This window comes from Colossoma macropomum, unplaced genomic scaffold (genome assembly GCF_904425465.1).
Source record: "Colossoma macropomum unplaced genomic scaffold, Colossoma_macropomum, whole genome shotgun sequence".
Classification (NCBI taxonomy): domain Eukaryota; kingdom Metazoa; phylum Chordata; class Actinopteri; order Characiformes; family Serrasalmidae; genus Colossoma; species Colossoma macropomum.
In genome coordinates, this window is record NW_023495545.1 from 1347501 (window position 1) to 1368144 (window position 20644).

The 20644-nt window shown below is 43.0% G+C and overlaps 2 protein-coding genes across 5 annotated transcripts in view; both read left to right on the forward strand.

Annotated features, from left to right (window-relative positions):
• The window catches only part of LOC118802375 (platelet-activating factor acetylhydrolase IB subunit beta-like), a 12192-nt gene extending 10292 nt beyond the window's left edge, over positions 1 to 1900 (forward strand). Inside the window, exon 6 of the mRNA XM_036562896.1 lies at positions 1 to 1900. This exon is cut by the window's left edge and continues 981 nt beyond it. The gene's annotated coding sequence lies outside the window, so the exon portion shown is untranslated.
• Positions 1901 to 7726: 5826 nt separating this feature from the next.
• The window catches only part of sidt2 (SID1 transmembrane family, member 2), a 46995-nt gene continuing 34077 nt past the window's right edge, over positions 7727 to 20644 (forward strand). For all 4 annotated transcript variants that reach the window (XM_036562890.1, XM_036562892.1, XM_036562891.1 and 1 more), the window contains exons 1-3: positions 7727 to 10043; positions 11422 to 11546; positions 18985 to 19149. In XM_036562890.1, the coding sequence (XP_036418783.1) occupies positions 9819 to 10043; positions 11422 to 11546; positions 18985 to 19149 (515 nt within the window). In that variant the 5' untranslated portion in view covers positions 7727 to 9818. The remainder of the gene's footprint in view (positions 10044 to 11421; positions 11547 to 18984; positions 19150 to 20644) is intronic.

Consider the following 20644-nt stretch of genomic DNA (forward strand, 5'->3'; position numbering starts at 1 on the left):
TCCTTATTAAAATTAATGGATTAAAACACATTTTAAGCCAAAAATTGATCACAAAACAGTGTCTCAGTCATCAGGCAGTGAATTCATAACCATTTCATGTAGTAACTTTCTGTGAGGGAGCTTTTAGAGGTGGACGTCTGGTTCCTATCACCACCACTGTGAACAGTTCTGACACGGCAAGTTTCTCTAGAACAGAGCGTTTCACACCAAACCACTCTGAACGGCTCTGTTTACATATTAACTATTTAATGATGCAGAATTTTTTTAAAGATTTTAAGATTTTAAACTTTAAGATTGTCTGGTAACCATAGCGATCAGGCAGAGTCTGTTAAAACTGCTCACACACCACTTTGGTGGTAATGAACGAGCACAGATTTCTGGCCATAACCTAGTAAGGCATGATCTCGTTCCCACGCCTTACAAAGTCGTGTCCATGACTTAATTATTTCATTCCCACGTCTTACCAAGTCACTGCCATGCATTAGGATCTCGTTCCCACACATTAATAAGTTGTGGCCAGGCATTAATTTTTATTTATATGGGATGTCACAAGCAGGGCTCCATAAAAAAGTAGTCCCGTCTATGAAAGTATAAAGGGGAGTTCCACCAAATTTTTTAAATTTCAGCACAATTCGGTTGTTGAGTAGTCATTCAGAAAGGTTTGGTGTGAAATGGTTCATTGTAGATATTGTGTGTTGTATGTGTGTGTGTGTGTGTGCACATACATATATATAGACAAATAAATACCACACACACATATATATTTATGTGTTAGTATTAAACATGAACCAACCACATAACCATTTAATTATGGAGAAATTTTTAAAAATAATGGTGGAATTCCCCTTCAATTTATAAAACATTCTTTAAAAATTAATGAAAGTGTTGCTATGAATGTTTACTGATGGAAATCAGCAGCTGCCCATTGTCCTCTGTTCTAGCTGAGTTAATTATAATTATTATAGGAGAACGCTCTGACATCATTGTTTATGGTAATCAGCGGCGCCATAGTGATGCGGCAGATAGAGGACAGGTTAAAAAACGCTGGAGTGTCGTTTAACCAAAGATGGAGGACCAAAAAAAAAGGTGAAACTGACGCGGAGGACAGACTGCTGCTTTAATAGACTGTAAGTCTGAAAAAACAGTAAACACAGTGAAGCAGCCAGGCTGTGTACCAATTCCCTATTTGGCACCCTACATAGTTCACTACATCAAGCCCCCTCTAGTGCTCAGAGCCTTTATAGTGGAGCTGCTTGTAGCTCCAGTCACATTCCTGCACAGCACGTTCTCCACATTCATCTGAGGGAGTTTTATTAGCCGAGGGAGCCCCTAGTGGTGGAAGAGAGGAACTGCAACAGTGTCAGCACATAAGCTGACTGCAGTTGTCTCTCTCTGTCTCTCTCTCTCTCTCTCTCTCTCTTTCTCTGTAGTCAATATCACATGAACATGGATCTTCCTTTATAGTGCTGATAGCACCAAAGATGAAGTGGGAAAAGCTGTTAAAATTGGAGCCGACTTGCTCTCGAAAAGAGATTTCTTCACAAAAATCTATTTTACAGTTTCCCCTCTTACCCCAAATGTGGTAGAAGAGTCGAGACATGGTTGCTGCTTCTTTTTGCGCTGGAGCTGCAGAAATATAGCAGGGATGAAATTTCAGCTACTGTAAAATGGTCAAACATAGCGTCATATCGCTGCTGACGGAACCAAACCTCGTATCTCTAGAATGGTAACTTTACAGGAGAAGGAAAAACCTGCTTTACTTTCAATGGAAGTCAATGGAACCAGACATTTTTCCAAGTCATTTTGGGCTTTTTCTATTGGTCCATTCATCATGACATTTGTGTACAATGTAAAGGGCAACAGGCATTTTCAAATTATGACAAAAACTGAAATACGATTACAGATACGAGGTTTTGTTTAGATAGCAGTGATATACAATAACAAAGTGTCCAAATCAAAGACTTTATTATGCCACACTGTTTAAGGTGGACTGGAAAATTTTAAAAAGAAGCTGGTAAACAAGAGGCATTTTGTGGGTTCTACGATTCGTTGGACACCATTACATCATATAACGTAAAACTTAGAACGTAAAATATGAAGGAATTCATTGACCGGCCGTTCTCTGTTGTCGAGGATGTTGGGTTACGTCGCACATCCTGTAGCCTGGAATGCCATAGCAATGAGCTTGCAACGCCTTAGCAACCATCTGGAATGGTTTCTTGGGATAATATAGCAGCAGCTTGCCAATGCCCTAGCAACCACCTGAGATACTGTAGCAATGGCCCAGCCACCCTATAGCAACTACGTGGGATAATATAGCAGCAACTTAGCAATGCCCTAACAGCCTGTAGCAATGGCCTAGCAACGTCTTACCACCTGGGATACTGTAGCAATGGCATAGCGATACCTTAGCAACCACCTGGGATAACATGGCAATGGCCTAGCGACACCTTAGCAACCACCTGGGCTAACATAGCGATAGCATAGCAACACCTTACCAACCACCTGGGGCACTGCAACAATGGCCAAGAACACCTTAGCAACCACACCTGGGATACTGTAGCAATGGCCTAGCGACACCTTCGCAACCACCTGGCATAACATAGCAATAGCATAGCAACACCTTACCAACCACCTGGGGCGCTGCAACAGTGGCCTAGCAACACCTTAGCAACCACACCTGGGATAACATAGCAATAGCATAGCAACATCTTAGCAACCACCTGGGATAATGTAACAATGGCCTAGCGACACCTTCGCAACCACCTGGGATAACATAGCAATAGCATAGCAACACCTTAGCAACCACCTGGAGCACTGCAACAATGGCCTAGCAAAACCTTAGCAATCAAGTGTGATAACATAGCAACAGCCTTGCAACACCTTAGCAACCACCTGGGATACTGTAGCAATGGCATAGCAAAACCTTAGCAACCAAGTGTGAAAACATAGCAACAGCCTTGCAACACCTTAGCAACCACCTGGGATACTGTAGCAATGGCATAGCAAAACCTTACCAACCATGTGTGATAACATAGCAACACCTTAGCAACCACCTGGGATACTGTAGCAATGGCCTAGCGACACCTTAGCAAGCAGCTGGGATAACATAGCAGTGGCCTAGCAACACCTTAGCAACCACCTGGGATACTGTAGCAATGGCATAGCAAAACCTTAGCAACCAAGTGTGATAACATAGCAACAGCCTAGCAACACCTTAGCAACCACCTGGGATACTGTAGCAATGGCCTAGCGACACCTTAGCAACCACCTGGGATTTTATAGCAACAGCTTGTGAAGCCAACTTAACATTCATCCACAAACTTCCCTGTTATTAGCAATGCTAATAATGCTAATGAGTCACTTGTTAGCTACATTAGCCTCGTAGCTCCAGTGCAGAACTGAAGACACCAAACACGTCTTGGCCTGTCGACAGCGTTTGATCCGAGTGGGAAACTGTACAATGGATTATTTTCACCAAATTATCAGCTGGAGCTGCTGAACAAACTCAAATTTGGCTCCAGTTCCAAAACTGTTCACTGCCAAAGCGTTGAAGCCTAAACTCGTTTCAGATCTGTGGCATTGATCATCCATCATAGCTGTGAATACGTCAGATTCTGTCTCCGTCTAATGGAACAAGCGCTCACTAAGCGTTTATATAGAGCTGATTACTACAAGGATTGATTATAATCCTCATTTCTGATGTTCTGCGTTCTTAAAGAGCACAGCGCGTTACGTTACTGGACCCTTTTCAGCTTTATAGTCGTACTTTATTGTCGTATAACCGCTAAATCTCTGTGTTTCTTATTTTACTGACTTGCCGTAATGTATCAAGTGCTTGTAAACCAGTAAACTTGGTTGTTGAAGATGGGAAAAGAGGAGTGTGAAAGGAATAGTCCAGTGTTTTTCAACCTGAAACGTGCCTGTTCAGAACTCCTTCATAATAAAAGCCAATGGGCAGTTGCTCCCCACTAGTTTCTATTGTAAGTACATTTTGCGTCAATGGTTTTCATTTCTGAGATCGGGAACCTTATTGAACTTGTTGTTTATAGTAAGTGACCATACATGACCGATGCATCACATAGAGATTAGGTTTAAAAATGTTGGAGCAGCCCTTTAAATCGCACTTATGCTAGCAGCTGCCCATTGACTTCTATTATAATTATGTTTTTATTCAATGTTTTCATTTATTTTCCAAATACCGAGAAACATTTTGCAATTATTCTCTGTGGTGATCAACTACATTCTACAGATACACAGCTAGAGATTAATTTGAAAAATGTTGGAGTACCCCTTTAAAACTTTATAATAGAAGCCAATGGGCAGTTGCTACCCATTGAGTTCTACTGTAGATGAGTTTTGAGTCAGCAGGTTTTGATTTATTTTAAAAGTACTGAGAAACATGTTAAACTTATTCTCTGTGCTAATTGATCCTATATCATAGATACAACAGATAAGGATTAGGTTGAAAATTTTCGAGTACCCCTTTAAAACTCGCTTATAATAGAAGTCAATGGGCAGCTGCTACCCATTGGATTCTATTGTGACTTTTGAGTTACCCGGTTTTCTTTTAGTATCTAAGTACAGGGAAATATGTTCAACTTATTCTCTGTGGTAAATGATCCTGTTGTGTCGATAAACAAATGGCGGTTAGGTTGGAAAATGTTGGAGTTGCCCTTTAAAATTGGGTTATAATGGAAGTCAATGGGCAGTTGCCGCCCATTGGATTCTATTATAAGTGAGTTTTAAAGGGCTGATCCTAAGCAGATGTGAGAGTGTTCCTTTAAGTCACAGTAGCCTTAATGAGTCATCCAGTACATAATTAAGCAATTTAAGGTAAAAAGTAACTGTCTTCTTTGAACTTTATCCTAACGAGCAAAACCCTGAATGCTAGTTATTGCATTACCGCACAGCTCGAATATGCTGATGTTACACTTTCTTTTATGTGTCCTCGTGTCTTAACGGCCGTTCGGCGTCACTAAACCATGTTACTCAGCGAAAAACATGCTCGCACTTCCACCAGGGAGCGGGTGCGGCTGTGAAGCGCTGCTAGCTGCGCTCGGGTCGGGTGTTTTTAGAGGTTTTATTGTGATCCGTTTGGCTTAATGTGCCTGTAATAATGTGTTTGCCTGTGTGTGTCTGTGGGCGCTGGCTGAATGTTTACTCAAAGAGCGTGGTCAGCTGTCGACCAGGATGTTTAGCCACAATCTCCTTGGAAGCTTTTTAAATAAAGGATGGTGGAGTTAATCTGTGTCCAGTCTGATTTCTCTGTTTACATCCCTTTAAAAGGCCCAAATCTTATATTTCAGTATTTTAGTTCACTTATAATGTTTGTGTGTGTATATATACTAATCATTATCATCTTGGACATACACACACGCTACATTTGTTACTGTGCCTTTTAGAAAGGTATATGCAAATTAGCTCTGTTCTGATTGGCTGTGCCACATTCAGAAAGCAGTCTGGGGCTGAAACACCCCTTATAACTATAGTGAGGATGGGCAGACATATGTAAATGTGTTGGTTTTTGTGACATCACAAACAGGCTGTGTTTGCAGCTTTATTTCTGTATATGAACCGTATGGACTGAGGAGTGAGCAGTGCATTTGAAACTTTAACAGTGTTTATGTTCTACAACAATTGTGTTTTTTTTAAGTGAAGACACTATTAATAACTTTTTTTAAATAAATTTAAACCACATCTCTATTTGCTGTTTTAAAAATGAATGTACAATATAACTAGAAACGTTTGATTATCTGTTGAGTCTGTTTACTGTGTGAGATTAACTGTTGAGTCTGTTTACTGTGTGAGGTTAACTGTTGAGTTTGTTTACTGTGTGAGGTTAAGTGTTGAGTTTACATTGATGGGTTTGTTTACTGTGTTGGCTTTGTGTACTGTGTGAGGGTAACTGTGTTGGGGCTTTTTACTGTGAGAGTAGCACTGTTGGGTTTGTTTACTGTATTTGGTTTGTGTACTGTGAGAGGGTAACTGTTGGGTTTGTTTACTGTGTGAGGGTAACTGTGTTTTCTTTGTTAACTCTCTGAGGTTAACTGTGTTGGCTTTGTTTATTGTGTGAGGTTAAGAGTGTTGGGTTTTTGGGCTGTGTTGGCTTTGTTTACTGTGTGAGGTTAACTGTAAGCTTTGTTTACTGTGTGAGGTTAACTGTGTTGGCTTTGTTTACTGTGTGAGGGTAACTGTGTCAGCTTTTTTTACTGTGAGAGGGTAACTGTTGGCCTTGTTTACTGTGAGAGAATAACTGTCAGCTTTGTTTACTGTGAGAGGGTAACTGTGTTGGCTTTGTTTACTGTGCGAGGGTAGCTGTGTCGGCTTTGTTTACTGTGCGAGGGTAACTGTGCTGGCCTTGTTTACTGTGAGAGAATAACTGTCAGCTTTGTTTACTGTGAGAGGGTAACTGTGCTGGCCTTGTTTACTGTGAGAGAATAACTGTCAGCTTTGTTTACTGTGCGAGGGTAGCTGTGTTGGCTTTGTTTACTGTGCGAGGGTAGCTGTGTCGGCTTTGTTTACTGTGCGAGGGTAACTGTGTCGGCTTTGTTTACTGTGAGAGGATAACTATGTTGGCCTTGTTTACTGTGTGAGGGTAACTGTTGGCTTTGTTTACTGTGAGAGGGTAACTGTGTTGGCCTTGTTTACTGTGAGAGAATAACTGTTGGCTTTGTTTACTGTGAGAGGGTAACTGTGTCAGCTTTGTTTACTGTGTGAGAGTAACTGTGTTGGCCTTGTTTACTGTGAGAGGGTAACTGTGCTGGCCTTGTTTACTGTGTGAGGGTAACTGTTGGCCTTGTTTACTGTTTGGGAATAACTGTCGGCTTTGTTTACTGTGTGAGGATAACTGTGTTGGCTTTGTTTATTGTGTGAGGGTAACTGTGTCGGCTTTGTTTACTGTGTGAGGATAACTGTGTTGGCTTTGTTTACTGTGTGAGGGTAACTGTGTTGGCTTTGTTTACTGTGAGAGGATAACTGTGTTGGCTTTGTTTACTGTGTGAGGGTAGCTGTGTTGGCCTTGTTTACTGTGTGAGGGTAACTGTGTTGGCTTTATTTACTGTCTGAGGGTAACTGTGTTGGCCTTGTTTACTGTGAGAGAATAACTGTCGGCTTTGTTTACTGTGTGAGGGTAACTGTGTTGGCCTTGTTTACTGTGAGAGAATAACTGTTGGCTTTGTTTACTGTGTGAGGATAACTGTGTTGGCTTTGTTTACTGTGTGAGGGTAACTGTTGGCTCTGTTTACTGTGTGAGGTACTGTGTTGGCTTTGTTTACTGTGTGAGGGTAACTGTGTCTGCTTTGTTTACTGTGTGAGGGTAACTGTGTCTGCTTTGTTTACTGTGGAGGGTACTGTGTGCTTGTTTACTGTGGGTAACTGTGTCGCTTGTTTACTGTGTGAGGTAACTGTGTTGCCTTGTTTACTGTTGAGGGTAACTGTGTTGGCTTTGTTTACTGTGTGAGGGTAACTGTGTTGGCCTTGTTTACTGTGTGAGGTTAACTGTGTTGGCTTTGTTTACTGTGTGAGGGTAACTGTGTTGGCCTTGTTTACTGTGTGAGGGTAACTGTGTTGGCCTTGTTTACTGTGTGAGGATAACTGTGTTGGCCTTGTTTACTGTGTGAGGTAACTGTGTCGGCTGTTTACTGTGGGGTAACTGTGTCGGCTTTTTTAGTGTGAGAGGGTACCTGTGTTGGCTTTGTTTACTGTGTGAGGGTAACTGTGTTGGCCTTGTTTACTGTTAGAGGATAACTGTGTTGGCCTTGTTTACTGTTAGAGGATAACTGTTGGCCTTGTTTACTGTGTGAGGGTAACTGTGTTGGCCTTGTTTACTGTGAGAGGATAACTGTGTTGGCCTTGTTTACTGTGAGAGGATAACTGTTGGCCTTGTTTACTGTGAGAGGATAACTGTGTTGGCCTTGTTTACTGTGTGAGGGTAACTGTGTTGGCCTTGTTTACTGTGAGAGGATAACTGTTGGCCTTGTTTACTGTGAGAGGATAACTGTTGGCCTTGTTTACTGTGCGAGGGTAACTGTTGGCCTTGTTTACTGTGTGAGGGTAACTGTGTTGGCCTTGTTTACTGTGAGAGGATAACTGTTGGCCTTGTTTACTGTGTGAGGATAACTGTTGGCCTTGTTTACTGTGTGGGGGTAACTGTGTTGGCCTTGTTTACTGTGTGGGGGTAACTGTTGGCTTTGTTTACTGTGTGAGGATAACTGTTGGCTTTGTTTACTGTGAGAGGGTAACTGTTGGCCTTGTTTACTGTGTGAGGGTAACTGTTGGCCTTGTTTACTGTGTGGGGGTAACTGTTGGCTTTGTTTACTGTGTGAGGATAACTGTTGGCTTTGTTTACTGTGAGAGGATAACTGTTGGCCTTGTTTACTGTGTGAGGGTAACTGTTGGCCTTGTTTACTGTGTGGGGGTAACTGTGTTGGCCTTGTTTACTGTGAGAGGATAACTGTTGGCTTTGTTTACTGTGTGAGGGTAACTGTTGGCCTTGTTTACTGTGTGAGGGTAACTGTTGGCCTTGTTTACTGTGTGAGGGTAACTGTGTTGGCCTTGTTTACTGTGAGAGGATAACTGTCGGCTTTGTTTACTGTGTGAGGGTAACTGTTGGCTCTGTTTACTGTGTGAGGTAACTGTCGGCTTTGTTTACTGTGAGAGGGTAACTGTCGCCTTTGTTTACTGTGCGAGGGTAACTGTGTTGGCTTTGTTTACTGTGCGAGGGTAGCTGTGTCGGCTTTGTTTACTGTGCGAGGCTAGCTGTGTCCGCCTTGTTTACTGTGTGAGGGTAACTGTGTCAGCATTGTTTACTGTGTGAGGGTAACTGTTCACTTTGTTTACTGTGTGAGGGTAACTGTGTTCGCTTTGTTTACTGTGCGAGGGTAACTGTGTTGGCTTTGTTTACTGTTTGGGGGTAACTGTGTTGGCCTTGTTTACTGTGCGAGGGTAACTGTTAGCTTTGTTTACTGTGAGAGGATAACTGTGTTGGCCTTGTTTACTGTGTGGGGGCGCTCGTGAGCGCTCTGAACTCTGCCGCTGTTGTCGCTGTCTAACTGCCGCAGCACCTAAATTGAGAAGATTTGCTGTGAACCTGTGAGCGGAGCGGCATGAACGGAGCGGAGCGGCCCGTTTCTGGGGGCTTTTCTGTGACGCCGACTCTCCTGCGGGGGGGTTAAACCGTTAGGAGACAGATTCATCCCTCAGAGCTGGGCTGAAGTGGGTTTGGCTAAAGGCAGCTAAGTTAGCTCAGTCAGCGACCTGTGAGGAAGCAGAGCAGAGCAGAGCAGAGCAGGGAGGACAACAGCGGAGCCGCTGCTGCTGCTGTCCGTAGGGAAGGGCTGATTTCAGGACTCCGGAAGGGACTTTACCCACGTCACCCACAAAATCCTGAATTTTTCCGGACTGTCATCTCAGCCCGAGGCCTGAATGCCGGTGGGGTCGGGTTGTGTTGTTTATGTAGCCGCTAGCCTCCTATTTACTGAGATATGCAGCCTATAGCTAGCTAACGTTAGCTGGAGTACACGGTAACTGAGGCGTCTGAGGATTTGTCGTTAATTTTAGTGGGAATACGAACCTGGACGGGCTGTAACGGTGTGGTTTTGTGTCCTTATTTTTCGTCTGGTCTCGTTTTATCGTCGCGAGTGAGGATCAAATGTGTGGAGCTGCCTTTGTAAGCAGCGCCAAATCCCTGTTAGCTTGTTTTCCTCCGTGTTTCTCCTCATTAGCTGAGCTAGCTGGCGTTCCGCTCCTCGGTGGTCGAGCTGGTCGCTGAATCGGTTCTGTGTGCCTCGGTTTCTGTCCTGTATGAGGGAGTCAGTATGTCCAGGTGCTGGAGGTCCAGACCCAGACCCTCTGTCCGGCTCTGCCCCCCCGGTCTGGGGTCTGTGGTGTTGCAGGTTTTGTGGTGGTCAGTGTGTTTGGTTCGCTCGGACTCCAGCGTGGTGGTTCAGAAAGATGCCCAGTTCGGGGTCCTTTATCTGGACACGGTGACCAGCCACAACCAGACCATCTACTCCTTCAACCACACCGTGTCCAGGAACAAGGTAAAGGCGCCGCACACACAGCGGAGTCAGTAGAGTCAGTACAGTAGAGGAGGAGGGGGTCTCGGTGGTCTTAGTGGGTCTAAGACCACCGAGACCCCCTCCTCCTCTACTGTACTGACTCTACTGTAGAGGAGGAGGGGGTCTCGGTGGTCTTAGTGGGTCTAATAGTTGAATGATGAAGTGGTTCAGATTCTGGGGGAAGTTTGTGGCTCGTGGTGGTTTTTAAAATGGAGGCACTCTTTATTTCCCTTTCCTCTGCTCGATCACTCTTTATCTCTCTCTCTCTCTCGTTTCCTCTGTTTTTTCTCTCTATCTCTGTTTTTCCTTTCTCTTATTATCTTATTATGTCTCTCGCTCTTTCTCTCTCTTGGTCTCTCTTTCTCTCTTATTCTCTTTCCTTTGCTTCTTCCCTCTCTCATTTCCCCGCTCTCTCTCTCTCTCTCTCTGTCATTCTATCTCTCTCATTCTTTCTCTCTTTTCCTCTCTCTGTCTCTCATTCTCTTTCCCTTTTTTTCTCTCTCTCTTTCTCTCACCCCTTTTCTTTTTCTCTTTTTCTCATCCCCTCTTTCCTTTTCTTCTCTCTCTCATTCCCTCTTTGTGTCTCTCCCTTTGTCTCTCTCTCTCTCTCTCTCTTGCTTCTCTTTCTCCTGCTTCTCTTTCTCTCATTCCCCCCTCTCATTCTCTCTCTTTTCTTCTTTCATTCTCTTTCTCTCTCTCTCTCTCGCTCTCTCTCATTCCGCCTCGTATTCCCTCTCTCTGTCTCTCATATTCTTGCTCCTTCTCTCTCTCTCATCCCCCCTCTCTCTCTCTCTCCCTCTCTCTCTCTCCCTCTCTCTCCCTCTCTCTCCCTCTCTCTCCCTCTCTCTCTCTCTCTCTCTCTCTGTCTCTCTCTCTCTCTCTCTCTCTCTCTCCCTCTCTCTCTCTCTCTCTCTCTCTCTCTCTCTCTCTCTCTCTTACTCAGTATGAATGTTATAAGTTCCATTGTTGCCAAATCGATTAACATTGAGTGTAAATCTGAAAGGCAGTGAGTTCTTTACATCAGATAATCTTATAGTCATATAAATACATTTATGCTTATCTACCTGTCGTCTGTCTGTCTGTCTGTCTATCTGTTGGTCTATCTAGCTGTCTATATATGTCTATAACTACCTGCATTTCCTCATCCTGCTCTCTGTCTCCTTCTTTCCTGCACTCTCTGTCTCTCTCTCTCTCTCTCTCTCTATCTCTCTATCTCTCTCTCTCGCTCTCTCTCTCAGTGGTTTATTTACAGTATAAATCTCCATCAGATGACGGGAAGTTTCAATTTTAAAAATAAACCTCCCTCTCTCTCTCTCTCTCTCTCTCTCTCTCTCTCTCTCTCTCTCTCTCTCTCTCTCAGACGGAGGGCCTGCGAGTGTCGGTGGAGCTGCTGCTCTCTGAGACCACTAAGAGTCCTATCCTGTTTGTCGTTCGTCAGAAGCAGGCCGTTCTCTCCTTCCAGGTTCCGCTCATCCTCCGAGGCCTGTGAGTAAAACTCAGTGAGCCTGTTACACAGTGAGCCTGTTACACCGTGAGCCTGTTACACAGTTAACCTGTTACACAGTAAACTGCACAGTGAGCCTGTTACACAGTTAACCTGTTACACAGTAAACTGCACAGTGAGCCTGTTACACAGTAAACCTGTTACACAGTAAACTGCACAGTGAGCCTGTTACACACTAGACCTGTTACACAGTAAACTACAGTTAACCTGTTACACAGTAAACTGCACAGTGAGCCTGTTACACAGTAAACCTGTTACACAGTAAACTGCACAGTGAGCCTGTTACACAGTAAACTGTCACAGTGACCTGTACACAGTGAGCCTGTTACACAGTTAGCCTGTTACACAGTAAACTGCACAGTGGCCTGTTACAACCTGTTACACAGTAAACTGCACAGTAAGCCTGTTACACAGTTAACCTGTTACACAGTAAACTGCACAGTGAGCCTGCTACACACTAGACCTGTTACACAGTAAACTACAGTTAACCTGTTACACAGTAAACTGCACAGTGAGCCTGTTATACAGTGAGCCTGTTACACAGTGAGCCTGTTACACAGTGAGCCTGTTACACAGTGAGCCTGTTACACAGTAAACTGCACAGTGAGCCTGTTATACAGTTAACCTGTTACACAGTAAACTGCACAGTGAGCCTGTTACACAGTGAACCTGTTACACAGTAAACTGCACAGTGAGCCTGTTATACAGTGAGCCTGTTACACAGTGAGCCTGTTACACAGTGAGCCTGTTACACAGTTAACCTGTTACACAGTAAACTACAGTTAACCTGTTACACAGTAAACTGCACAGTGAGCCTGTTACACAGTGAGCCTGTTACACAGTGAGCCTGTTACACAGTGAGCCTGTTATACAGTAAACCTGTTACACAGTAAACTGCACAGTGAGCCTGTTATACAGTTAACCTGTTACACAGTAAACTGCACAGTGAGCCTGTTATACAGTTAACCTGTTACACAGTAAACTGCACAGTAAGCCTGTTATACAGTTAACTTGTTACACAGTAAACCTGTTACCCAGTAAACTGCACAGTGAGCCTGTTATACAGTTAACCTGTTGCACAGTAATCTACAGTTAACCTGTTACACAGTAAACTGCACAGTGAGCCTGTTATACAGTTAACCTGTTACACAGAAAATAACACAGTAAACCTTTTACACAGTAAACTGCACAGTGAGCCTGTTACACAGTGAACCTGTTACACAGTAAATAACACAGTGAACCTGTTACACTGTAAACCTGTTACACTGTAAACCTGTTACACAGTGAACCTGTTACACAGTTGACCTTTCACACAGAGGTCCACCATTATCTAGTACAGATATCAGGATGATATGAGCAGGAAATGCAGGATCTGAGATCAGAGAAAACGAAAAACAGCTTGTAGCACAACATAAAGTAAAGCAGATGACAGTAAAGACATGATTACATCACACCATAACTAAAACACATAGCTCTGTGTTTACATAAGAACCTGCTGGTGAAGATCTGCTGGTCGGGCTGGGCAGGTTAAATTGTGAAGGAGCAGTTAAGCAGAAGATCCAGTGAGCATTTACCCCCAAATGAGGCTTACACTCCTAACAGACACTAGAAGCCAATAGACACCCAGATCATTTCTGTTAATACGTCCCCAGAACGTCTCTCAACCTGCCGAAACAACACAGCCAGGTCTTTATTAAGGTGGCACAGACTTGTCGATGTGGTTTACAATGCAGTGTGACTCACTGTGAGCTATAAAAATGGACAGAACTTCACTGTGTTGGAAAAGACTGCGGTCAGCTACTTTAGACAGCCGGTGAACGACATCAGACTCCCTACTGTGCTCACAAACGTCGTCCATGCATATAGATGCTACAGATTACTCTCAGGTTTTCTGTTTTTATTTCTGAACATATATCTTCAGTTTAAAAATTCAAGATTAGCAGGTATTTATGAATAGAAATGACCGAAATTACGAACGTAATCCGTAGCATTCGTATATTGGAATTTGGCACAACACCTGAAGTTTTATATAATTTACATATTTGTATAATTTACAGTAAGCCATACTGTCCTAGGGCTGAAACATTCATCATTTTAATATATACGTTATGATTGTGTGGTGCAGTTTATATAAAAAGTGCACTCAATAATCCGGTCATAATCAGATTTCTAGTTATCTGATTATTCAAATGGTCATGTGAACAGCACACACTCTTTCTTAGGTCAGAGTAAGGTCTATGAATCTGATTAAGAAATCCGATAAAGAGGCTGGATTTTAGCTCAGTAAACTGATTTCTCAGGGCATGTAAACTCTTACTCTGATTTCTTTCCTTTCTCTCAGTCTGCGCATGTGCGAAAACAGACAGCGGTACTGGAAATAAGCGAGCAAGACCAACTACATGCTTGACGAAATGAAAGATTTAAATATTCTTCATCTTTTAGATGAATGTATGTTCATATTTACAGGTATACTGAGTTTTTATTTATTTTTTTTTAAATTCACGTTACGTTTACGTCACGTCTTCTACTGTGAGTTTATTGGCTGGTTGTAAAGCAAACATCATCCATGCATATAGATGCTACAGATTACTCTCAGGATTTCTGTTTATATTTCTGAGCATATATCTCAAATTAAAAAATTCAAGATTAGCAGGTATTTATGAATAGAAATGACCGAAATTACGAACGTAATCTGTAGCATTCGTACGTTGGAATCTGATTACTGTCTGACTCATGTAGACCTGGATTTTCAGATTATCCAATTATTCAAGTGCACGTAAATGCGTTGATCGGATTACTGACAAAATCTGGTTTCCTGCAGTTATCAGATTATTTCATGTATGTAAACGCACTCAGTGTTTTTAATTTAAGTGCGAAAAATTAACATAATAACGTCACAAAAATCACAATTACACATTTCCCCCGAATCGTTCAGCCCCACTGCTCCCTAATCCACATCAACAAGTCTGTACGACCTCATGAAGACCTGAATGTGGCTTCAGCGGGTGGAGAGATGCTTTCAGGATGTTTTTACAGAAAAGATTTGGGTGACTATTGACTTCTAGTGTTTGTTAGCAGCGTTAGCCTCGTAGCTCCAGCGTTAAACTAACGAAGCAGAACTTTTACACTAAACGTGTCGTGGCTGATCGACTACATCTGAGGGAAGTGGAGAACCGCGTACGTTAGATTTTTCACCAAACCATTCAATAAAAATCTATTTAACGAACTTTTAATTTGTAGTTTAATTTGTAGAAAATATGCATTTTATTATGTATCATTGTAGTGCTTAATCACATTGTTTGCAGTTCTACAGCACTCATAGGTTTATTGAAAGACGACAAGCTACTATTTATTTATTTATTTATTTATTTATTTTAATTTTATTTTTTAATTCTAATCCAGTGCTGTCTGCAAAAGTTTGTGCACCCCGTTCAAATTACATGTTTTTGTTGCTGTTTTAAGTGTAAATAAGTGAACACATCCTCTACAGAGACACACTAATGTGCATTTTAGTGCACAATAACTGTTCATTGGCTGAATTTAACAGAGAAACGTAAAACATGTAAAGCCTGTGCGAAAGTTTATTTCTCCCAACACATTAAACTCAATGAAACAAGTAGAAATTGTGCACTAAAATATGCTGAAAAATGGCAGATTTAAGTTTATATCTTTTTTGTAAGCTTCTAATTTGACTTGATGTGTTCAAACCTTTGCATACGACTGTATAACGTGCCTTATTTAAATGTCCAACTAAGTAAAAAAAGCTAAATATCCATATATTCAAATAACCCCACCCATCCTTGCTCACCGTCTGTCAGTTGTTTACTGTTCTGAGAGCAGTTTGGTGTCGTTGTGGCTCTGATAGAGCAATCGGATCCAGATAACTGCAGTGTAGAGTACGTTCTGGCATCCAGCTGGTTCCTGATAAGGGCATTGTGTCTGTGCTGTGGGAGAGAGAACGCGTCTGAGAGACTGACTGAAGGTCGTCTTTTCTCTCCACAGCTTGAGCGCAGTCTGTACTGTATTCATAATGTTATTGTATTTAGTGGAAGTTCAAGCAATGAATTAAATATTAAAAAGTGCTACAGTCAGTCTAATAGGACTAAAATGAGTATAAAAATTGGTATGTTTGTTGGTATCATGCACTTCTGGTTGCAGTACTCTACAGAAAATGTTAATAAAGCTTCTACTGTTTTATTTAAAAAGCCTCTATAATGTTCATATGATTCACACAGTCACTCTGACAGACTGTAATACTCTACAGGAAGTGTAGGGGGCGATATGGCTTCTACTGTTTCATTTAAAAAGCCTCTATAATGTTCATATGATTCACACAGTCTTTCTGACAGACCGTAATACACTACAGGGCGTTTGTCCATTTAAGTGTTAGGTGAAACTGGAAGGGTGGAAACTGGAAGCCGCGTTAGGGTCACAGTGTTCATTACACGGTTTTGACAGACTGTGAACTCCAGAGTTTCTCAACAGTTACAGTCAGGTGCTCTCTCTCTCTCTCACACACACACTCACTCTCTGTCACACACACACACACACACACACACACACACACACACACTCATATAGACTCTAATAAACGCCCTGAGTGAAGATCTCAGTTCCTCATTATGTTCCAGTTCACTCCCTCCAGCTGCACTGACTGAGTCTTTAGTGCTGAATTTACACGCAGAGCCGAGATCAGACTGGAGCAGATACAAGGCTGATTCACCACTTCATCACTCACCACTTCACCACTCACATCACTCGCCACTTCACCACTCACATCACTCGCCACTTCATCACTCACCACTCGCCACTTCATCACTCACCACTCGCCACTTCATCACTCACCACTCGCCACGTTATCGCTCACCACATCACCATGCCATCACTCACCGCTTCACCACTCACGTCATGACTCACCGCTTCACCACTCACGTCATGACTCACCATGCCATCACTCACCACTCGCCACGCCATCATTCACCACTTCATCACTCACCACGCCATCACTCACCACATCACCACGCCATTACTCACCACTCGCCACGTTATCACTCACCACTTCATTGCTCACCACGCCGTTGCCCACCATATCACCATGCCATCACTCACCGCTTCACCACTCACGTCATCACTCACCACTCGCCACTTCATCGCTCACCACGGCATCACTCGCCACGCCATCATTCACCACTTCATTGCTCACCACACCATCACTCACTACTCGCTACTTCATCGCTCACCACACCATAACTCACCACTCGCCACGTTATCACTCACCACTTCATTGTTCACTACATCACCATGCCATCACTCACTGCTTCACCACTCACGTCATCACTCACCGCTTCACCACTCACGTCATCACTCACCGCTCACCTGTCTTCCTTTCTTTGTTCGTATGTGTTTGATTGTTTATTTATTCATTCTTCACTCCGTCTCCTCCTCTCTTCTCCCCTCTCCTCCTCGTTGTGTGATCAGCGTTTACAGCAGGGCTGCAGTGAGACGAACACTCTGACGGTCGTATGAATCGGTCGACTGTTACTCGGTTAATCTCCATAACTGTAAGTGTTCAGAGCTGAAACAGTGAAGCGTCTGGCGTTACAGACTGAGTTTCTCTTCACCGTCACAGAGAAGAACGAGTGGAGCTTTGATTAATCTGACCTGAATTTAGAGCTACAGCAAGAATTAAACTTCTAAATTAAATTTCTACACTTAATCAGCCCCACTGACCACATAGTTTCACTCTGTGGTCATCTGTTTCTCTGCACCCTGTTCTTCAATGGTCAGGACCCCCATGGACCAGGGGGTCACAGAGCAGGTACTGTTTGGGTGGTGGGTCATTCTCAGCAGTAACACTGACGTGGTGGTGGTGGTGGTGTGAGTGGATCAGACACAGCAGTGCTGCTGGAGTTCAGGATCGAGGATGCTTAGTATATATAAGTAATCAAATCTCGGCGCAGATCGGCTGCAGTGATTCGGATACATCGTCCAGTTTCTGATCACGTGTCCGACTCTCATCAGGTGCGTCTGTTCTGTTCTAAAGTGATGATGCGCGTGTGGCGTATTGTGACGTAATCTATCGCAGTATTGATCTCGTATCTGTCAATCAGATCATGAACAGGTCGGTGTTCTCAGAGCAGCTGTGTTGAGTTCATGAAGAGTAAACAGACTAAGACTTTACTGAGTCAGCTCTCTCTCTCTCTCTCTCTCTCTCTCTCTCTCACTCTCTCTCACTCTCACTCTCTGTGTTAAATAGGAGAAGTTCAGTCGTTCAGAGGAAGTTTTTTCTCGCTCTTTCTCTTCTCGTTTTCATTTTGAGAGGTTCTGCAATAACCAGCCTGTCCTGCTCTTCAGCCTCATTCTCAATAAAGCCTCTCACTCATTCAGCAGACACTTTCAGTTTCTCTCTCTCTCTCTATTCTCTCTCTCTCTCTCCTCTCTGTTTCTCTGTCTCTTTCTGTATCTCTCTATCTTCTCTCTTTTTCTGTCTCTCTTTTTCTGTCTCTCTCTCTCTCCCGCTATCTCTCTCCTCTTTAACTTCTTCTTTTTCTTCTCCTTCTCTCTCTCTTCTTTCCCTCTCTCTCTCCCCTCTATTCTCTCTCTCTCTCTCTCTCTCTCTCTCTCTCTCTCCCCTTTTTTTTCTTTTTTTATTCTTTCTTTTTCGCTTATTTCTGTATGTTTTCTATTCTAGTTATTTTCTTTCTTTCTTCTTTAATTATTTCTTTATGTTTTCTAGTCTGGTTATTTGTTTATAATTTCCTTCTTTTTCACTCTCTCTGTTCCTTTTCTATCCCTTTTTTTATTCTTTCTATTTATTTGTATTTATTTTCTTTCTTACTTGTTTTTCTTTCTTTGTTTCTTTTTTCTAGATCTAGGTATTTTTCTTTCTTTCTCAAGTTCAGGGGACTTTATTGGCATGAACTGTTACTATGGAATGACTTTAATATTTTTTTTTTCTTTCTTTTATCATATTGTGTTTTGTTCATTCCCTCATTTTTTTTAATCCTTTCCTTTCTCGCTAAACGTGCCGTGAATTATAATGAACAGCCAGTGTTGTTTATTTATTTTCAGTATTGAGTTTTAATCGTTTCTTTTGTATTTCAGTCACTTCTTCTGAATTTTAAAGTGTCTGACTGCGTAGTTCGCTGACGTTTACCTCAACTATTGCTCATCTCTGTTAGATGCACTCATGGCTGGTCATGTGTTTCCTCACTTCTCTGTGTTTACAGCAGAGATTATTTAACTACAGGCACAAACGGCTACCTGTGTGCTTCACAGCAGAGCGTGTGGTCCTGACATAACACTCAGTACTAAAGCCTGAATGGAGACCTGCTGATCAGACTGCAAACCCTGCTCTCTCTCTCTCTCTCTCTCTCTCTCTCTCTCTCTCTCTGTATCTCTTTCTCTCTCTCTCCATAGGTATCAGAGGAAGTATCAGTACACCCAGGTGGGTCGGACCCTTTGCCAGCCCCCAACAGTCCTCCCGTCTGAAACTCAGTTTTTCTACGTGGACGTGTCCACTCTGTCCTCCACCAGCGTCCAATACCAGCTGCAGGTCAGCCGGGTGGAGAGCTTCACGCTGCAGTGAGTGTCGCCATCGTTATCGTCTTCATCGGCAAACCGTCATCTTAATCGCCCTCATTAATGAATCACCGTTCCATCCATCAAGCAGCATCGCGTCATCTTCAGCATCGTTTCCAGAGCCGTATCTCAGTCCTGCTGGAGTTCTAATCACATTAAATCTTCCCTGATCGATTATTCAGTTCGATTTGACAGCAGCGTCTTTATTTTCTTCATCTTTAAGCATCTGCAGGCGTATATAAACTACTCCGGCGTGCAGTAGGCCGACGAGTGAAAGCTTTGGACACACCTACTCATTATTTCCCAGATTTATATTATCATTTAAACCTGTATAATTAGCAGGTAAAAAACTTCGAAGTGACCAAAAAAGCGTTAAACAAATCAGAATTGAGAAAAGTTTTGTTTTGGAAATAAATTCGTTCATAGGCCTCAATGCCACTGTTTATATTTGTCTAAATAAATCATTGTTGAGCATTTTAAAAGTACAGAGCCTTACAGAGCCCTGCTGGTGACATCCTGTATAAATAAAAATAATGCGTGGCCACAACTTGCGTGGGAACAAGATAATTAAGTCATGGATACGACTTAGTAAGGCTTGAGAACGAGATCTTAATGCGTGGCCACAACTTTGTAATGCGTGGACACAAGATCCTAATGTGTGGCCACAACTTACTAATGCGTGGGTACAAGATCCTAATGCGTGGCCACGACTTAGTAATGCGTGGGGACAAGATCCTAATGCGTGGCCACGACTTGGTAATGACTGCCAACGAGATCGAAATGTGTGGGCGCAGCTTAGTAACGCGTGGGAACAAGATCCTAATGCGTGGCCACGACTTAGTAACGCGTGGGGACAAGATCCTAATGCGTGGCCACGACTTAGTAACGCGTGGGGACAAGATCCTAATGCTTGGCCACGACTTGGTAATGACTGGCAACGAGATCCAAATGTGTGGTCGCAGCTTAGTAATGCGTGGGAACAAGATCCTAATGCGTGGCCACGACTTAGTAATGCGTGGGGACAAGATCCTAATGCTTGGCCACGACTTAGTAACGCGCGGGAACAAGATCCTAATGCGTGGCCACGACTTAGTAATGACTGGCAACGAGATCCAAATGTGTGGCCGCAGCTTAGTAATGCGTGGGAACAAGATCCTAATGCGTGGCCACGACTTAGTAATGCGTGGGAACAAGATCCTAATGCGTGGCCACGACTTAGTAACGCGTGGGGACAAGATCCTAATGCGTGGCCACGACTTAGTAACGCATGGGGACAAGATCCTAATGCGTGGCCACGACTTGGTAATGACTGGCAACGAGATCGAAATGTGTGGGCGCAGCTTAGTAACGCGTGGGAACAAGATCCTAATGCATGGCCACGACTTAGTAATGCGTGGAAACGAGATTGTGCCTTACTAAGTCGTGGCCACACGTTAGGATCTCGTTCCTACGCCTTACGAAGTTGTAAGACTGAATTATCTCATTCCTACGCGTTAAT